The sequence below is a fragment of the Haemaphysalis longicornis genome, unplaced genomic scaffold, assembly GCF_048455015.1.
Source record: "Haemaphysalis longicornis isolate Haplotype H1 unplaced genomic scaffold, Haemaphysalis longicornis Haplotype H1 scaffold_7, whole genome shotgun sequence".
Classification (NCBI taxonomy): domain Eukaryota; kingdom Metazoa; phylum Arthropoda; class Arachnida; order Ixodida; family Ixodidae; genus Haemaphysalis; species Haemaphysalis longicornis.
This window is the reverse complement of record NW_027526422.1, coordinates 73,166,885-73,187,933: the sequence shown is the minus strand read 5'-3', so window position 1 is coordinate 73,187,933 and position 21,049 is coordinate 73,166,885. Positions and strand designations below refer to the sequence as shown.

Sequence of the window (21,049 nt, the reverse complement as noted above, 5' to 3'; positions counted from 1 at the left end):
GGAAATTAAAAACAAAAACAACCGCGTAGCGCGCGCGCTACGCTGCTGCAACAGCTTATTTCGTTTTCGTAGAGGACGATTACTTTGAATTTTGATTGACTCGACCCTGCAATGTAAATAAACGTGCTTTCAAGCACAAAGAGTGTTATTGTTCCCGAAATCACCTGCCACAAACGTTTAGTAGCGCGTAGTTCGCGATAACGAGTCCAGAGTTAGCCTCTTTGTGTTGTTACCGCGCAGTGTGGCGCGATGTTCATTCATTCGGACAATTTTATCGCCTCCTTCGAGTTCCAATTAACGAGCTTTTACTGTAGTAGTTCTTGTAAAGAGTCGCTATCAATTTTAACTGATGCGCGACAGCAAGAAATGTTAAGAATATCGTACAATCCTCAAATGTGTTAGCATCAAAGTATCCGGTGGCCACCAATGCACACATCACCGGCTCACTTTACCCACCGGCTTATCCCCCGTGGGTGATCATCACTGCTTATCTAATCAAGAGAATTCCGCCTCGCTGACTGCAGAGGGGACTTCTGTAAGGCGCCGCTCTACTCTAAGCCGGTGCCTGCTTATTGTTGTAGCTAAGACTTTGGAGGTCTGCACAGAGCTAGAAGATGCGCTAAAGAGTTTAGGAACCCATATGAACACACAAAACCGCTCACTCGGCTCGTCTTTTGTTAGTCAAGAACTCCTTCTTCCTGCTCGAAGGTTACTCAGCCGAATAATTTTAAAGCAGCAGCTGAGCAACAACACTCGCTGCATCCGTGGTCGGATGACAGTTATGATTCAAGCATGGAACAAAGAATCTAAAATTGTGTACGGTTTTGTTAGAAACGATTGTCCAACTACAATTCAGAGCTTTGCGTATTATTGGTTATACACAAATGGCTGAAGTCTGAAATAGTTGCTAGCTCCAGCAAAAAAAAAAAAAAAAAAAATGACGTGTATGGGGGGAAAGTCTTCCGGATTTAAGAAAGCTATTACAGTTCTCGTCACTGCATGTAGTTTTACAGGCTTTCTCTTCTCATATCAGGTGAGTTTAGAATGGGAATAGTTTTCTGTAATCAAGAAATTCTTGCTCCCTCAGGTAAAATCCTGTTGCCACGAGTGCCATTTGCGGCGTTCTCGGCATCAGTATGTTCGTTCTCACAAGAATGGGACACTGCCTGACCAGCTTTTATGTTTGACCAGTACTCGAATATTTGTTGCTCAGATATAAAGCAATATTTCATCAAGGTCAACATTATTCAGGGCTCGCATTTTCTCTTTCATACTGCGGGCGACTCATCTTTTGCCATATTAAGAGTGTATCTATGCAAACAAAGTTTACTTTGGCCCTCTGATACTGCCTGTGTGGATGTTCATGGTTCATTGTCGTAAGGCTTTCACCACTCTATGATCGGAAAATAATTTTTTTCAGATGATGCCCAGTTAAGTATAGCGCTTCATAATAATGACCAAAGTTTGTTTTGATGGCTTTAGATGGGTACCATTAATAGACATGCATTTCTAGCACTGTTTGTATTGTGAGGTGATTGAAAAGAACATGGGTATTTTCTCAATTAACCTATTGTTATTTTTGCGCTTTTTGGCCTCTAAAACATTGGCACAATTCTCTTTGGGCGGCTGTTCGACAGCAGAGCAGACACATCTTGGGGATAGGAGATCTTTTTCATACATTTGAAGCACCTCGATCTTTTTTATAGGAAAGCGAAGTTTACTTAACCAAAGCTTGTGTGGATCACTCGTAACCAACAAGCCCCACAATACCTCCACAGAGCACACTTGGCTAACGAAGTGCACTACGCTCTGTGTGCATAGAATGAATGACGCTGCTCATTTGCTGGAGTACAGTTAGGAGTGCTTACCCTAAAACGGCATTACGACTTTGTCTAATTTCCTCGAAAAGTTCCTCCTTTGTCTAATTTCCTCGAGAAGAAAAGTCACACTAGATCAGATCTGTCCTTATTTATGGTGACATTGAAGAGCATGGACTGCATCATGTGAAAAAAATTGAGTTTGCTTACCTGAGCTGCGTATGCCCATGACTGGCGCACATTGCAAATGAGTTCACAGATTCATTGAGAGGAAAAGCGGTAAGAGGTGGCCAAAAATGGCAGAATTTACGTTATTAAGACAAGCAGAATTTTTTTTTGCATCCACTAAGCATCCACGTTTCACGAAGCCTTGATCTTCACAGGTATCCGTAGGGGCAGAATACAAAATTCATTCATTAGTACAAAACTTGACAACCGTTATTGCAACCGATGGCGCAAAGAATTAGCTGTTTACCTTCGCCTTGTTGCAATCTACGGAGCATTTCAAGTAGAAGTCAAAATTTTCCTTCGCTGCGCTGATGTTTTCTCGACTTTGTGATAGGATGATGTTACTACTGTTCAGTACATGTACCATATCCTTGACAGGTTCACTACATGCTATTTTATCCGATATTCGCCGCCCATCATTGGCTTGGCGCTCGTTTTCATTTGCTCTTTACTCTATACGACTGCACATACAACTATTACATTCCGGGTTGTCCACCGCCCTGAAGTAGGCGACCTGTGTAAACAAACCAAACGCTCTGGGCCGTCGGACAATCACTAACCATATTTTATAGTGGTAATACCGGTGATTTACTCAGACACGTGAATTTATTTCGCGTCGAAGAGGATGGCATTTTACAGTTCTGCTATAGATGTGAACACGTACTTTTCGGCGGAATGGGCTTAGATAGCTTCCGGTAGCGCGGTCTCTAACACACGTGCACACGCATTTAGCAATGGTATCAAATCGTCGCTGAACCACCAGCGGTCACCTAAAACCATGTATGCACGGGCAGATTGCGTTCTCCCTGAGTTGCTGCTGAAAGGTTATGGCTGCTGCGCTGATATGCATTAGATATTTCGCACGTCTACATCGATGGCTTGCGTGTGCTTTACTTTCTAGCACCGCAGGGTCTAGATTCCGGCGCCTTCTCAATGAAATATGAAATTGTTGGCCTCATTTTATTTTTTGTTCACGCGATACTTTATTGCATACTCAAAACATTTGTGCTATTCTTTGTCACCCACGAATATTCTTCATGCCGAGTGTGCCTGGGATGCTGTTTCTGATTAACAGTATATTAAAACTGTGAATGATATTTTACTATTGGCACTCCTATCGAGGAAATAAGGTAATTTCGTTTCGATAGTCTAACATACTGTAACATCAACTTACAATTTTGCGATTTTTGCAGATCCTTTAAGGCCACGAATTGCACAACGAATAATACCGTAAGCATTTGACCTCAACACATGGGGGTGGCCAGACTATCGTTCCTGGCATCTAGAACTGGGGATGTGGCACTCGCTTGCTTCACTGCAGTTTTGTTGGTGTCAGTAGCGGCAGATGACGACCCGTTAAGAAAATGCAGGGGTAAAGTCGACTTGGACGCCTGCCGTAACCTGGTGAGTATACATTGAATGTGAACATGCATTTAATGGACGGCGCCGTGAAGCATATATATGATTGCTGTGCAAACTTCTCATTGTAACCAACACATGCATTGATTTTGTATACCCCGAAAGTGTTTGGGCCGACGACGTACGTGTATGCTGGATTTAATTTTGTAAATGACACTTCCTGCCGAGTATTCATGGTTTCAATGGCCAGCTTGATGCCTCTCCACCTTCATATCGCCGGTTTTCTTGCAGGGACCGCTCTAAAGCAGTAAGGAGTGGTTTAGTTTGCCGGAGCGAAGTCCGTTAACCTAATGAACGTGCCAGGGACACCAGATACCCGGAATTTTTTTTTTCTAAAGAAGAGTAACGAGCGCAAAGGCAGGCTTCCCGCCGGGACTTGGTCAAGGGCGTTGCCACATAAGCGCATCTTCAGTCAAAGTAGCAAGTAAAGAAAACTGCAAAATACGCCTTTGCCTTTAAGTACGCCGTAAAAGTATGAGCGTTCGCCCTAGTGTTGCGCCCGAATGCAAGCGGGCACTGCTTTATAAACTCTTAAATTCAGAAATGAAGATGCAGCAACGTCCCACAAACGTGCCTCTCGAAGCACGACTTTCGGCCATATAAAAATTCAGGAAGATGGAAACAATGCCACACCTTTAAAAACGACAGCCTCTTTCTGGTTAGCTAAAAGCGGAAATTTTCGGCTTCCTGCCTGTCACAATGTCACTCGATTCAGCGGCCGAGCTTGTAACTTCAGTAAGAACTAAATAAAGCGACATCTTTTAAAGACAGTAGTCTTTTTCTGCTATCTAAACGCGATGGTTCTTGTCTGCCTGCCTCTGCGCCTGCCTTTCCACGTGCCTGTCATCCGAAGAAAAAGAATGATTGAACACGAAATATACCCAAGCGCGTTATTTAAAACAAAGTCAAGGCTCATACACGTCAGCATTATTCCGCGCTAAGAACACCTCGGACAAAATTGAAGCAAAGCGTATATAGTACATAACGAAGAGACATAGGGTTCGTTTATTAAAAAAACAAATATGTTTTATTTTTAAGAAAGCAATTGGAAAACTAAGCGTTAGAAAACAGTAACAAATTTGGGCGCGACAAAAGCAGTCAATGACACAAAAGATGTGGGCTGAAGCTTGCTCAATATGTAGCAGAAAAGCAGAAAATAAAACAAATGTGCGTGCTGTCCCAACATATGTCGCCCGAGCAGCGCGAACACGCGAAACTGTAGTTAGATTGGATAAACCTACAATGCACCCATCATGGTTGAGGGGAAGAGCGTCAGGGATGGGAAAGCAGAGAGAGCACGCGCAGTTACGAGCCAGAGAGGCAGGGGGCGGGGGGGGGGAGGGGGGAGGGGGGGGGGCGAAGGCTACAGTGTTTCGACAACACTCGCAGCCAAACCAGTAGATGGGCGACCAAAAATTTTTTTACTGCGTTGTGGTTGCACGTGAGGAGTCTCGTTTCCCTAATTTAGAGCAAAATCAACGGTGGCATTTTTGCTTTTATTGAATCATTTTTGAAAATGCATCAAAGTTAATTGTTCTTTGCGTATTTTTATGTTTTTTTGACAAGCCATCTTTTACGTATCTGTTAATAATTACCTGGCCGCCGCTACTTATCAGTTCAACTTTCGCCAACACTAAGATAGGGGGCGTCGAAGTTAGCAACAATCTAGCGTCTGGCCTAATGTAAAAAATTTATTTTTTACTCCTTGTTCATTCCAGATCACAAACTTTTCTGTGTGCTTACTACAATGTGAAGTAGTTTCTGCTGTTAAACTAATTTTAAACAGAACAATTACGCCTTGCTGTGCGCCTGCCCACAATGTTAAGGACAACGGGTGACGTTTAACACTTGTAAACCTAGTTATCACGAGCGGGAGGTTTGTTTTGCTTTGTTTACAACAGTGGTGCACACAGTGTTTCGTGAAAGCTAGTTCACACTTCCGCACTTGAAATCCGGCAGGAGCACGCCAGGCATGTTTCGACTGAACCACCAAGCGTTGGCGAAGCAGCTGGGAAACCGTTGTCTCGTCACGTCGTTCCGCAGCGTCGAGCCTCCGACCGAGCGCACATGCGACGCCTCTTCCTGGCGTATCACGTGGCGTGACGTCATACCTGCCCCAGTTTCGGCCCGGCAGCTCCAGGACATTGCGACAGGATGGTGTAGCCGAGTTTTGCTCTAAAAACTGCAGCTGCCGGAACAGTATGTCATTCGCGATAGTTTTACAGCTTTTTAATCAAACTATACATACGTGTTAGGAAACCAAAGTTCACTTTCAGGTTTTTTACAGGCGTGCGCATAACCAATCACAAGGTTAGAAGCACAACCAATGCGAGTGCACAGGCACGTTTGACCTCGTGTGGAATCGCCCCGTTCGCCACCCTTGGGGCCAAATTATCGACTGCATAAATTCACAGGGAATTCGCCAAGCTTCTTGCGTAAGCACAACGTGAGCAATCAGTGACCTTTTGAACGTATAGCTATGACGACATGCAGTGTGACTGGACGCTTCACTCATAAATATCACAATCAAGGTATCGCATATTGCTCATAAAATATATAAAAATACTTGGCGTGTATTATAAAACTTAACACGGCAGCTGAGGCTGCCAAGGAAACACATTTCTTCAGGGCAAAATTGGCGTTTACTCCGCAAGGCGACCAAGAAACATTGGCCCAAAAGTGAGCGAAAGGTGGATGTTGAGCTAAAGAACATCACACAATCTTTTTTACGGTATTTATTTTTTTTTCAATCGTTTTTAGTAACATAGTTGAGCTATCTGCATCAATGCAGGCTTTGTCGCACTAGCACCCAACCGGCCGTCAACACCGCCACACTATCCTATTCTTGTATGGGCCCTATTCTCGACGGCACAAATTCGCAGTGAACTGTGAATTTGCCAGAAGTTCATTTTAATTGGCTTTTAATTTTTATCGCATGCTTCCGTTTGATAAAGCGGTTGTGTGTGCTTTCGTCATTTTGACGTTTCATTACGTTTAGGGTCACCAGGGGCCGAATTCTCTAAAACGACGTGGCGTCGTTTTGAAACGACAGGGTAGCGCCATGCAAATGCATGTGTTCTGGGGTTGGGGCCGTCGCTTTGGGGTTCTCTGCAGGTAGAGTGAGCCGCAGAAAAGCGTTGTGGCAAGGGCGCGAAGCGACACCCACTGCCCCCCCCCCCCCCCCCATCGTCCACCCCCCCCTTCCCCTGTCGTTTCACTTGTCGCTTCGCGCCCTTGCCACAGCGCTTTTCTGCGGCTCACTCTACCTGCAGAGAACCACAAAGCGACGGCCCCAACCCCAGAACACATGCATTTGCATGGCGCTACCCTGTCGTTTCAAAACGACGCCCCGTCGTTTTAGAGAATTCGGCCCCAGTTCTAAAGTTTTCCTTATCTCTCTTTACTGAATTCTCATAATTCTTGGCCGGCAATGAAAAACAAGAATAAATGCAGCGGACATGACAACATAGGCCTGCCTTTGCTATGCAACAACAATACGGCTTATATGCCACGTCCTCTGCGTGATTGGCTGAAAAGGCGTGACGTAATTAAAAACAGTTGGCAGGAACGATTACGTCCCGCGTTGGCAACTTCAGCCTGCGTAAAGTGACGTAATGCTACGTAACAGCGTAGAAACGGCGGCTGATGTAGCCGTGAAATATGGCACAATATTTCACCAAGCTTTGACGCCGTGGATGTGCAGCAAGCGCAGTTTCGCATGACGCGCGGTTTAAAGCTGTTTTCTACCAAACGAAATAACAGTTTTGATTGTTTCCAAGTAAGGTATAACGGAGTATACAAATAACGTGCCGTATTTTATTTTCACGTTTGGGAATAAAATAAAAATTATTTGTTTGGCGTAACAGCAACGTAAGAGGGCGGTACAAGCCCCTCCATGACCAAGAGAACTCAATGTCTAGCATTTGTCCACACTCCTCCCAGTAAACTGCTGGGGCACATGTTCGAACTCAAGAGAAAAATAACAAAAAAAAAGTGACTGTTTTTTTTTTTCATTACTGCTCGGATTGAAGCCGAGCTTGACGAATGCTTAATCGGCTGAATTGGTACACTCCGCGGTTATCGGGCATAGCGCTTCGCTGCCCTTAAGCGTCATATAACCGATGGTCACGGCCGTGTTTTTCTTTGATCACGCCATAAACTTGTTACATAGCAGCACATGTAGCGTGGCGACAGCAGCGGCCGGGGAGGTGATAACGCATCAAACCTTGCATTGAAGCAGAGAGCTCAACTATGTTACTAAAAGCGATTGAAAAAAATAAACAGGTACATTGAAAAAACCCTCTGATGTTCATTAGCTCAACTAGACACTGTAGCTCAAACACCCGCCCTTCGCTCGCTTTTGGATCAACGTTACTTAATCGCCTTGTTGGGTTAACGCCAATTTTGACCTGCAGAAAAATGTTTCCCTTGCCAGCCTCAGGTCCCGTGCTTATTTTTATAATACATGCCAAATGTTTTAAGTGCGAATGCACTTTATAAGCGACCCCAAACCATCCACCGCCGGCGGCGTTGGCGTCCGCAGTGCTCCTCTATATTTGAAAAAGAAACAGCATCCGGCGCCAGGTTTCGATCCGAGGACTTTGCGGCCGCAGCGCGACGCTCTACCGACCAAGCCACGGACGCGACGCTGATGTCAGTGTTAGTGACGCGCCTTATATCTTTAACGCATTCAAACTACGTCGTCAGCGGCGTGCGTTGGCGACTCAGCGGCTTGATAACTGCGTGGTGTACACGTGATACTACAAACCCGATGGAAGAGATGGAAGAGAAGGCGGCGAGGCGGTGGGCTGCGGGGGCCGAGCGCAAGCGCCGCAAGCGGGCCGACAACCGTGCATTCGCACTTTCACATTCTCCCCCTCGGGGAAATGCGGGGGAATTTTTTTATATCTTTTATGTACAATATTTCATACCTTAGTTGTAATCTTTATGAGTAGGCCGCCAAATTACACTGCATGTCGTCATAGCTATACGTGCATTACGTCACTGATTCCTTACGTTATTTTATTTTTCTATTTCGCCATTTCGCCCCAGTGCATCCAAGGAATTGAAAGGAAAACAAGGAGGCAAGCGGCTTCATGCACTACAGAATGCCCTATAAGCCACTTTCAGACGCACAGTCCGATTCCTTACGTTATCCTTACGCAAAAAAAACATGGCCGATTCACCGTGAATTTATACAGTCGGGAATAGGGCCCTATGTTACAAGTTTATAGAGAGTTTTAGCTAACCGTTTTCGACGGTCCGCTCCGGCATAAGCGGCACGCTCAGCCCAACTGGAGCCAATGCCGTTCGCGGCCAAAGGCGCAACGCATGCGCAATGGCTCTCCCGCTTGCTATCGGAGCGGAGCGGACCGTGGAAAACGGTCAGCTACAACTCCCTAATGGCATGATTCCAGAAAAAGACCGCCGCGGCCATCAGTTGTATGACACGGTAAGGGCAGCGAAACGCTACGCCTGATAACGGCGGAGCATACTGATGCCGCCGATTGACTTATTCGTCAAGCTCGACCCCAATCAGGGCAGTAATGAATAAAACAGTCCGTTTTTTTTGTTTTTTGTTTTTTTTTTCGATCACGTGACACACCGGCTTACTAGGAGGAGTGTGGATAAATGCCATGCTTTGGGTTCTTTCTGATGGAGAGGCTTGTACGTTACTGTTACGCCAAAAAAAATATTTGCTATTTTATTGCCAAACATAAAAAAGGCGGGGCGTTATTTTTATGCGCCATTATTCCTTACTTGGAAAGAGTCAAAGATATGATTTCTAGCGCTATAAAATAGTTTTAAACCACGCATCATGCGAAACTGCGCCTGCTGCAAATTAACGGGGATTTCACGGCGCCGAAGGTCGGTGAAATTTTTTGCCCTACAGCAACCTCCATTTGAAAGCTGTTACGTTGGAGCACGTCACTTCTACGCAGGCTGAAACTGACAATGTGGGACGTAAGCGTTCCCGCCAACTGTTTAAAATACGTCCCGCCTTGTCAACCAATCACATAGAGGGCGGGACAAAGAAGCCGTATTGTTGTTGAACAGCAGAGACAGGCCTAGGTTGTCATGTCCGCTACGTTTGCAGTTTTTCATTTTCCGGCCAAACATTATGCACTTTACGTAGAAAGAAATAAGGCAAACTTTAGTAGGAAGGAAGGAGTAGTACAGGAAAGGCAGGGAGGTTAACCGGAATACTGTCCGGTTGGCTACCCTACTCAGGGGGGAGGGGATACGGGAAATGAAAGGGAAAGAAAGGACAGCGGCACATATTAAAGGAGAAAATGAGAGGAAAAAAAAGTAGAAAAACACAATGCGTGACCAGGCAACTATAAAGGCGGTACAAACAATGCACACAACCAGAAAATGCACAAAACTTTAGAACTGTTGCCAGTGAACATCATGAAACCTCAAAATGACGACAGCCCACACAACTGCTGTGTCAACCGGAAGCACGTGACCTAACTTGAAAGCCAATCACAAAAGAGTTCCGGCAAAATCACAGTTCACGGGAAATTCAGTGCGTCGAGAAGAGGGCCCTTGATGACATATAACCCCACGTATGACCCAATATCTTACCCACGTTAAGATGTCATCCATTTCCTATCGCGCCAGAACCTCGTTCTTCGTGCTGCTGATTTTGCACTCATGTTGAGCAATCAAAATCCAGGATAAGCCAAGTGTCACTGGTCATATCATGTGCCCAGTCTCAATACAAACGCAAAACAAAACGATTGTGATAGCGCAGGCATAACTGGTCGACTGCGTTGCTAAGGGTTCAAAGCGCGTATTCCTGGGAATGATCCTGCGTAACATATTTGAGTAACGTTTTGCTCCTTTCGCCTGAGTAACAAATCCGCTCACCATCAAACCACTGGTGGTGCAGGGTTAACTTTCAGCATATTAAAACGAAAGCTTTCTCAGTGGGACCTGTGCCGTTCTGTCAAAAAACTAATGCATTTTTCCATAGACCGGTTTGTAGACTGAAAAGCTCTGATAAGATCTACTCGGACACACGGCACTTGCGTGAAGCCGGGCGGCCATTATGGCAAAGAGTCACTTCAAAACCGCGATTAAGGAACGGTTCTAGATAAGGCAATACACGCATCGATCACAAAGAAGGAGTACAATACTATGCCTTTATCTCATAAACCCCGTATGGGCACACATTTACATTGTTCATAGATGGGTTTACCAAGAAACCCCAAAAATTGTAGCATGGGTTCATTCTTCGTTTGCAATCTTGGTGCTTTAATGTTTGACAACCGATTGGACGCACTTTTAGTTTTCGCGCTTCTCCAAACTTTATTTAGGAAGAGATGGTAAATTTACGAAAATATAGGAATCATGCTGACTGACTCATGCAAAAGGGCATCCCGACATAAGAATTGTCGGTTCCTCATCGTTCGTTATTGTCCGCACAGTTATGCCTTCCGCAATGTCGGCCAATAATCGCTTGCGCATTTTTTTCTTATTATGTTCTCACGAATTTGACCATAATTAGCAACCAGCGAAGAAAATGTGGTCGAAATGGATAAATATTACCATCCAACGGTGCAAACACCACGACAACAACGTCATTTAATCTTCGACGCCCATCTATCACGTCACGTCGACTGTACAACCACTACAGCTTTTCGCGCATTTACGGAGCCACACACGCTTTTATGATGATTTGTAGGGTTTAAAGGGGTCCTGAAATACCTTCCGCCGATGCGTGGATGTACATGTAACCAAATAAAGCAATGTATTAGCAATCGCCTCCCGCAAGAATTTTGGTGAAGCGATGAGTATTAGCTGAGAAATCGTAAATCAAAAACCGCGCATTATCGTCGCGCCGCGTTTCCTCCTCCTTTCAACTTACTCTCCGCTGTTGACGGCGAGCGAGCCTTCCCTCCCATGATGCTGCGCTCCTCGGCGGTGACGTACTTCCGCTATTGCGCTGCTCACACAGCCGTCTGCTACGGGCGAGCTTTGTTGACACCATGAATCCCGCAATCCGCTCAAGGCTGGAAAAGCGAACGAAAAATCTGGCCCCATGTGTGCGGCGGCCTGGCCTTGCCCTTTCGCGGTGTACGTTGCTGCAGAACTTTGCTATCGGCGGCACGCGACTTTTTATCGGCGGCGAACTCGCAGCCGCACGGGGAGGATCCTGCCCTCGCTCCCTTGGATGCACAGCGCACTGTTTATCCAAAAAGCGCCGTATCAGATGTGGCCCCGGTGGTGCAGGGTCTTATTTCGTGGCGGTGGTAATTCCTGCCGGCGGCATGTGAAAAAGACATTTTAAACCGATACAGAACCCGTGCACGAAACGCCAGTTCAGCTTGGGGCAACGCGTGGTGGAGAGCGGCAACGTTGGCAAAACATGCTCCGCCACGGCTCTGAGCTTCCTCGCGCTGGAGCGAGCACCATTTCTTTGACAATATCAAACATCGGTTGCCCTGGCAACAAGGCACAAACCGCTCTAGAAGTCAGTTACGGTTGCGTGATCCCGGTTTAGCTTGGCGCCCCACCTCGCGGCATATGGGCACTGCAGGCATACTACTCACTCCCATTTGGAAGTGCGAGATGCCTTTGGCATTACAGGAGGTGATGGTGTGTGTGTTGTGGACGCCATTGTTTCGCGATGAAATGCGACGTTGTGCTTGTGCGGGTGGATAGTGCGTCCCATGGTCTGGATTATCTTTCTCAAGCGGCGTACGACTCAACCTCGCATGGGGTATGTGCAGTGTGCGTGGCTAAAAGCCATCTCGGCTTGTGCGCCAGAGTTAAGTGACTTGCTGTTCGTCCCCGCAAACCGCGCGCGAGGTGAGTGCCGAATTTACGAGGGGCAGGAGGAGGCAACCCATCGTCTGTCAATAGCGGTTCGGACTTGCAACGTATGTTGTGACTTTGTGTTCGTTCGAAACGCATCTCTGGATTCTTTGGAAGTTGAATAAAATGTATGCGTCAAACCCGGCCATTCGGCTCAAGGCGTTCTCTGCGATTGCAAGAAAGAAGTGCCACGGGACTTCAACGCTTTCTTTATGGAACGTACTCAAGTAAGAGAATATTCATGTCGTGTTATGGCCCTGTTGCATTCAATACAAACAGTTAAGCATTTGTTTACACTTGTTTGGTTTGTCGTAAAATGTCCAAGCACTCCGGCACTCCGCTGGCAGATCAGCCGGCGAGCCGACGCTGAGCAGACGACTCATCCCTTTGCCGGAAGTGCGTGAAAAAGCCGCCCAATAGAAGGATGTCTGGCTCATGACGAACATCTGGGAATCGATGATGTAGACATGTGAAGATGGCGGCGTCCAAAAACAGAAAGGAAAGGGTGAGAAAAAAGCGACAAACTTTGCAACAAAAGTGTGAGCTTTCCGCTGCGCGTAAAAGAATAATACTTGGCACAGATGATGTTGACGACCCAATCTAACGATTGCGCTAGTCAATTTAGTGTGCTCAAAACGCCTTTCAGGGCCCCTTGAACGCGCCGACGCAGCGCTGGTGATGAGGCGCGCCGTAGTGGAGTGCTCCGGATTAATTTTGACCAACTGGGGTTCTTTAGCGTGCGCCAAAATCTCGTACATACGGGCGTCTTTTTGCTTTTCGCCTCCATCAGAAAAGCGGCCACCGCGACCAAGAATCGAACCCGCGTCCTTGGGCTCAGCATCACGACTACTTAGCCACTGAGCCACCACGGCGGGTCACACATGCTTTTAATTCATCCTCCCTCCTACGCACTATACGCCTTTCGAACGATCTGCCCGATGATATCGCTTCTGTGTGATGCTATGTAACCTTTCGGCGTCTTGTGTCTGAGTATTGTGTGGCTTTGATTTTAACATAAATTTAGTGTGTTTATATTTTTTCACTAGTAATCTGTTTCTGACCTTCGGCAAGCGTCCGAAACTGCAAAGTGCATTTACAAGCGTATCGCGTTCTGTATGATACGGTTTATTTTTTATCAAAGAAGATTTCTGTTAACGCGACTTGATGTTTCGAGGATTGCGCATGTTCGAATTTGTGCGCGTGCGTGCGTGCGTGCGTGCGTGCGTGCGTGTGCGCGTGTGTGCGTGTGATGCAGTTGGCTTATTATCCGTTGGCAGTTCTGCCTAGTGGTGTCTATATTATGTGCTCCCCCTTACTCTATGTTATTCAAGATACCTTACAGGCCCCCACGGGCATGTAAGCTATCTTGAATGAATGAATGAATGAATGAATGAATGAATGAATGAATGAATGAATGAATGAATGAATGAATGAACGAACGAACGAACGAACGAACGAACGAACGAACGAACGAACGAACGAACGAACGAACGAACGAATGAATGAATGAATGAATGAATGAATGAATGAATGAATGAATGAATGAATGAATGAATGAATGAATGAATGAATGAAAATAATAAATAACAACAAATAAATGAAACCGCTCACCAAGTGAAAAATGCGCTACGAATTAACGGCACAATTTTTTCCTTTTTGCGCCACCACGCCTTTCTTTTTGCAGACGGAGATTATTTCGTCCAAAGGATACCCCGTGGAAGAACGTTACGTGGTAACCGAAGATGGCTACATACTGACAGTTTTCCGCATCCCGTTTGGACGCATGGGCCGCGGCAATCTAAGGAGGCCAGTCGTCTTCCTACAGCACGGACTACTGTGCTCATCCGCAGATTGGGTCATCAATCTGCCTCATCAGAGCCTGGGTGAGATCCAGCTTGAATCGGACGCCAATCAGTAACGCTGATTGTCGTACATGTCATGCGGTGCCCTAAGGTCTCATGTCGAATAGTCAGCCAACTAGAGCTAGTACAGGGAAGTTTGAACTTGGGCGAGTTGATACATGTCTAGATTTAACAACAATGAAGGCAGGACACAGGAAGAAAAGACCGACATGGGCGCTGACGGGCACTGACACGGCTGCTGGGGGCTGAGTGCCCGTGTCTGTCTTTTCTTTCTGTGTCCTATTTTAAGCGCTGTACCACCTACAGCTACTAGCTTGTGGTTCTTCTTCAGTTTCTGGTATACCTGATTCACTGTTGACGTTTCACTGTTGACATGCACCGCTCGTGCACACGTGTTGCTCACGATGATCGAAATGACACGACCAGGGGCTGTGCGACTAAATATGAGAAACCGATGCCAATTGACCGGGGTCCTCGGCAATGCCGATAGATATAACGCATGGAGTGAAACTTGATCGAAAATCTTTTCTTTAGGGTATCTCGATACGGCCTTGCCAGACAACCCAAATGATACTAACGACGAGATCTAGGTTGCTCTCACAGTACGAACGCCCGCCGCGGCTGTGCCAATCCCTCCACAGAGCTGTGTCTGTGGCATTTTTTTGTGTGTTCGTCGAGTTTTGCTGAATTATCCTAAGGTGTCCCTAGACACAAATTTCCATGAAATGTTAACTAAAACGTTCACATTTTGAGGGTTGCTCGGAAAATGTGAAACGATGACCTGAGATAACTATTCTTGGAAGCGCGGTGTGCACTTCCTGCAAACATACCCGACACGTCCTTCAAAGAATTAGAGACAGCGCCGTGGCACAAAACGTAATACGTTTGAACATTCACCACAGTACATTATTTATTTCAACGACGTACATTCGTGTTCTTCGGTGTAACGGGTTGTGTTGCCCTTTTTTGCAACCACTCTCATTGTGAATCGCAGTGTTGTGGAATATAATGAATCCCTTCGAGTGCCATCACCAAGGTGAAAAGAACGCTTGCCACTCTTCAGAGCGACATTCTTGGATAAAACCAGCGTGAACTTGAACAGAGACGGACGAAGTGAAACACAAGGACAGCCGCTTCACTTCCTTCGTCTCTGTTTAAGTTCGCGCTGGTTTCTTCCAAGGATGTCTTTCCCACTGGCCCAGTTTGCAACCGTCCTACTGTTCAGAAAGGGCTGATAACGTGTTTACGTCGATATGGGCCGTTCTCCAACCTTTTCGGACACTTGGTTAATGAAGTGAATAAGTTCGGTTAGACTACAGAATGAGCTGCCGAACAACGTGCGATTCATATACAACGAATGAGGGTGTTCCTTAGCGGGTTCTTCGTGGAGCCTGCAGGTGAGACCTGCTCTAGCGACAAACCTGTTGTAATTTTGGAAGGAAGGTTGTATTGCACAGCACTTGAGAGTAATTGGTAAATCTTAACGCAGTCAGCACACCAGAAAGGCGGTACAAATCAAGTAGTCACAAGACTGGTAGAAAAAGTGATTCAAGATAACTCATGGTAAAGCCCCATACGGCTACAGAGTATTTTTAGCAGGCCAGGAGTCTGATGACAAGTTTTACGATTATTTTATTTTAACGCCAAGTACCTCCCTACACGAATTCAGTACCTTTCATAAACCATGATGTGTATGAATGTGGGGCGCGGGAAAAAAAGTATGAAACGTATTTACAACTATCGTCGGAACTTTTTAAGGGCGAGGTCCCTTAGGGACTCGGGCTGTTGCCGTGCAATGTCATCGCCGTCTCATGTCGTCGTAATATCATGTAGTCGCGATACTAAAACACCGGGACACTCGTTTTCCCACGCCTGGTGCTAGAACCTGGTGCTAGTACCTGGTGCCTACTAAAAGAACACACCGGGACACTCATATTACAACGCCTAGCGCAACAATGTTTTATCTTCGTGGGAAAAACGAGTACTAAAAGAACACACCGGCGCACTCATTTTCCAAAGCCTGGCGCTTTATCGCTTCGTGCTTCGTGCTTCAAAGACATTAGATTTACAGCAAAGCTATATACCTCTACCCTCAATGGTTTCATCTCCATGGGCAAGAACCCCAAAGCGCCAAGAATACACTTATACGCTGCATGCATGCGTCGACCGCCCCCAGGTTTCACATTAGAGGAAATGGCGCGGGATTTTTAGGGGATGAAGGTCCTTATGTGTGTGGCTGCTGCCGTCTCCTGTCGTAGTCGTCGTCGTAATCGTCGTTTTATATAGCCACGGTACTAAAACACCGGAGATTCATTTATGCCTCGAATTAGAACGTAACGAGTGCGAGAAAAACACCGCGACATTTTTTTTACGCATCACGCTGGAGAGCTTCTTGCTTCAAAGAAAAGAGACGTTCACAGCAAGCTGTGTACCTCTACCACCCAATGGTTTCATCTCCGTTGGCAAAAACGCCGAGGCGCCAAGAATACACTTATTTGCTGCAGGCTTGGCCCTTCCCAGGCTTTAGGTTACTGGAGATGGCCCGGGATTTTTTCTTAATTATATAGCTTTTTTTTTCTCATTCAGAAAGCGTGTCAGACGTTACAGCCACAGAGAAAAAAACTGCCTACTCTTTTGAATAGCAATTCCACCATTAAAACGCTACTGGCCGCTGTTCCTTGGGGCCATAGTCCTACCATGATTGTGTGATGCCGGTTACGCTCATCTGAAGTGTCACCGCCAACAGCCCCTAGCACCGCTTCCCATGAAATAAACTGCGGATAGTTACCTCTCAAATTTCGCGCATCATGACTCCATACCCTGGCACGCGTACCAGTTCTACTTAAAATTAAAAGCCGCTGCCTGAAACAGCTTATACTAAACGAGTTGGCGGCGGGTGGTACATATCGCCATAGTGCACCTAGAGTACCTCAGCACGTAGAAAATGTTTGAGAATGTGGGACTGTGCAAAGAAAGGGTGAAATTTTCCATTATTCATTCATTTACATGGGAAGCTGATACTGGCCAGCTCTGAGATACGAGAAGTGTAGGTGAAACCTCCGGTATGTGTGAGACCTCTGGTGCGCCAGAGCAGCGAAGGAGCGTGGCGTCAGCGACGGGTCGCCGACGCGCGGTCTCCGAAGCCTCTGAGCGGAATCGCAACGTGTGGAAAATGTCGTTTGGGGCTTTGGTGTGAAGGGGAAGAAAATGAAGGGGGCACATAAAGGAGAGCTTTGACCAGCATGCACAAACCGAGGTCGTAAACGGATACCGAGGCCCAACGTCGAACACGCCTAGACGAGTTACAACGTTTACGGGGTCACCGAAAACATGACTGATCCGTGCTTACATGACTGATCAAGGGAATCGGCTATAAAGTTTCCCAACTTTACGCAATCGCCCCTTAGTAGCAAGCTCACATTAACGCGCAAGACTGGAAGGTAGCGTAGCTGTACGCAACCTTAATGACCATCACGCAGGTTTACGTCCACGATTGCCGCCGATTTGCTTAGTCTTCGCTGCCGCAATGACCTTTACTCCATCAATCTTGCTATAAGTGTGAGCTTTAGTCATCTTTTTCTGGAAGTGACAATCATTGGACACCACCTTGGAGGGGCGTAAGTCATGACGTGTCTTTCTCTTTGCGAGTAAATGTTGCCATGATTGAGGCGAACGCTGGAGTTCTGTTTTTAGGCCAGTCATGCCCCATCTCCTTAAGTGGGTATGCTTGGCTTGACAAACGTGCGCAAAGGACGAAGGGCGGTCGTCGTGAGGCACGCACACACGAGCGCTAGGCACGTGCGCGCGCTCGGCAGTTTCTTGGTATTCTTAACTGTGGACATGAAAAATTACGATTTCCTAAACAGCTTCTCTGCTAAAACCCGGTATTGTTGTTGTTGTTGTTCTGTCCAGACAGTGGCGGCTGCTGCTAAAAGTACATAAAAACATATTCGAGTTCGTATGGGATTTGATTATAGGTCTCTACAGTAGCAGTAGTGTGCGTTACGACCGTGCTTTCTCAGCCAGATGCTAGCGGTGGCCAAAAGTTGTAATGCGTTGCACGTGGGAAGTGAATGTAGCCTACATTCTAGACACACAGAACTTTAATTATTGGGAAGCTACGACATGAAGTGTCATCACTGTGCCTGTTGAAGTAATTCGCTCCAAATCACGAAGAAACCAAACGAAAATAGAGACGTCATTACCACGCAACAGCAGATAGTCCCTGAAAAGTATCGCCAAGCTTTTACCTTCAAAGCGCGTAAGGACACTTCACTGGCGCGCGGAATTTCTTCGTTTTTTACTTAATGATTCTTAAAATACTTTCGTACATATTCAAGACCTGCGCAAGAGCGGTGAAAAACGACACAGTGAACCCATCTCCTCTAGAAGCAAATGAAGCAAGTTCAGGAGGGCATCATTCCTGGCTAAAATTGCCCACGTCTAACAGGAATGATATAAGGTGGTAAAGGGTTGTGTCTTGCTGTGGCAGCAAGTGCTTAAAGTCATTCCAGGCTCGATCCTATTTACGGTGAGTAATGAGTATTTAGCCAAGATTTTCGAAAAATTCAGTTCGGTTACGTACATGGTATGCGTTCCTGACGCAGATGCAGTGTCGTTACTGAGTAGATGGCAGTGAAGCAAACAAGGGCTCGAATCTTTTCGCAGGGTACATTCTAGCCGATGCCGGTTATGACGTCTGGATGGGAAATTACCGGGGAACCAGTTACTCGAGCCACATAAGCTTCAGCAAGGAAAGGAGGCGGTTTTGGGATTTCACGTACGTACATCGTGCCTCCTCAGACGGAATTTGTATTTCCAGTTTTCTGAAGAGTATTTTCGTGGTTCAAAATTTTCTGAAACGCACTGTGCATTCAGTACATTTAGAAAAAGTTCGGGGCGAAAATTTATTCGAAGCTTTTCTTTTTTCCACTTTTGAACCCCCCGCCACCTCCCCCCCGCCCCGCGAAGAGCGAGCTCTATACCTTAATGACTGTCAAACACTACAGGGCCTTCGTAATGTGTATTTAGGCCTGTGATATAATTTTGGAGACAACTATCAAAAATTGTGTGTCTGACGCATTAAGCTCTGGCGTGCGTGAATATGGTTAGCGCATACTACTGTGTCCAACCGTAAGAAAGACCTCCTCGGTCACGTTTCATGTTCGGGGAAATTTATTTCGCTAAGGTTAAGCTCTGGGTAGAATGAATCACAAGACGAACCGGTTCTGGGAGTCAATTTATTACCAAAGTTTGAAAAATATGTTTATAGTTTAAAGCGACCATGCACACTAAATACAATTTTGGTGGAATTAAAAATAAAGCTTTTTCCCAATAAGACTGGGGCAAATTTATAGACAAGAGAAGGAAAACAGCTGCAGTAGCGAGGATTTACCAGCTACCTTCCCACCCAATCCTTGTTTTCCGAGGGAGTGCATAAAGCAAGCACCAAGGGTCACGCTGTTTGTGGAATACACTTTCTCCCGCTCCTTTTTTTATGTCGCTGTTATTGAAATCGCTATATGCTCTCTGGAATCGTCCATCGTCCTGAACCACTTATAGGAGGCATGCGTACTAACGACTCACTCCGATATATTAGCAGGTGACGCGTTTAAATAACAGCGGTGTACGCCTTTTCTTCAGTTGTAACATGCAAGGAATCCTACAGCGCTGACGTAAATACTACGAGGGAATTCGATTGTTTGAACACCTCGGGTAATTTGTTAGCAGTCACACTTTCGAAAGTGTGAGGCAAAATCTTGTTAAAAGTGTGCTTGACTTAACGCCCAGTCATTGTATATTGCTCTGATCACTGGATTTCATTTTGAGGTACCTGCTATCAGGGACGTTTGCGTCACCATGAATACGTCTCCGTTCCGCCTGTCCACCAGACATCGTTCTGAAGTCGGCTAAGCTGCGGAATCGTATAACGGATTGGGCGATTGCAAACTGGAAATGTGATTCGACGCGTGAATCGCGAGATCCATCTCTTTTGGGAAGAGGCCCTTTAACCTCCCGCCTCCAACCCCCCAAAATCTTCTTCAGAACCAGTAGCACTAGCACTAGCAGTAGCAGTACGAAACTTTCATAAGCCATAAAGTAGGAGGGGCTCCCTATTCCGGGAATCAAAGTGATGACCGGACTTCCCGGAACCGCAGGGTAGCAAGTTAGAGAAGTCCGTGAAAGTTCATATTCCAGAACGAAGCAGCGTTGAAACAGACGAAACAGCAGAAACAGCAGGAGTGAAAAATGAGCACTGGGCAGATAGGACAGCACGGGACCGACCGGCCTTTCCGCATATACCATCTACTTTGTGTGCAAATATTCTGCTTCTGTAGGCTGTTGTTTTTTTGCAGGGCGGTGAACCGAGTGACAGACAGACAGACAGACAGACAGACAGACAGACAGACAGACAGACAGACAGGCAGGCAGGCAGACAGACAGACAGACAGACAGACAGACAGACAGACAGACAGACAGACAGACCAATGTTTTCGTGTTCAGGTAACACAATAAAGGTTATCGTCTGTAAAGACAAGTGCTACCACCTTTATACTGCTTTTCTCGAGTTGCAAATGGCCACATGCAGCCTTTTGTTCATTCCCTCCACAGCATTGACGACATGATTGCGTTCGATCTACCGGCGATGCTCGATTACGTGCTGGAAGTGACCCGCAGGAAGAGACTCTTCTACGTTGGACACTCGCAGGGGACTATGACTCTTTTCGGACTTCTCTCAGAAAGACCTGAGTATAATCAAAAGGCACGTGTTGTCTTTCTTTCTGGCCCGGTGTTTTCTTACTGTGTATATTCGATTAGGAATTGAGAAGACTTGCGTCTATATGTTGTATTTGTAAAGTACAATACTACCTGTAAGATTCATTGCAGCAAGTGATGTTT

General features: G+C 46.2%; 1 protein-coding gene across 1 annotated transcript in view; it reads left to right on the top strand.

Annotated features, from left to right (window-relative positions):
- The first annotated feature begins 950 nt into the window (after positions 1–950).
- The window catches only part of LOC144146347 (lipase member K-like), a 53,035-nt gene continuing 32,936 nt past the window's right edge, over positions 951–21,049 (top strand). Inside the window, exons 1-5 of the mRNA XM_077678303.1 lie at positions 951–1,033; positions 3,239–3,449; positions 13,972–14,170; positions 18,818–18,929; positions 20,762–20,912. Of these exons, the coding sequence (XP_077534429.1) occupies positions 3,297–3,449; positions 13,972–14,170; positions 18,818–18,929; positions 20,762–20,912 (615 nt within the window). The 5' untranslated portion in view covers positions 951–1,033; positions 3,239–3,296. The remainder of the gene's footprint in view (positions 1,034–3,238; positions 3,450–13,971; positions 14,171–18,817; positions 18,930–20,761; positions 20,913–21,049) is intronic.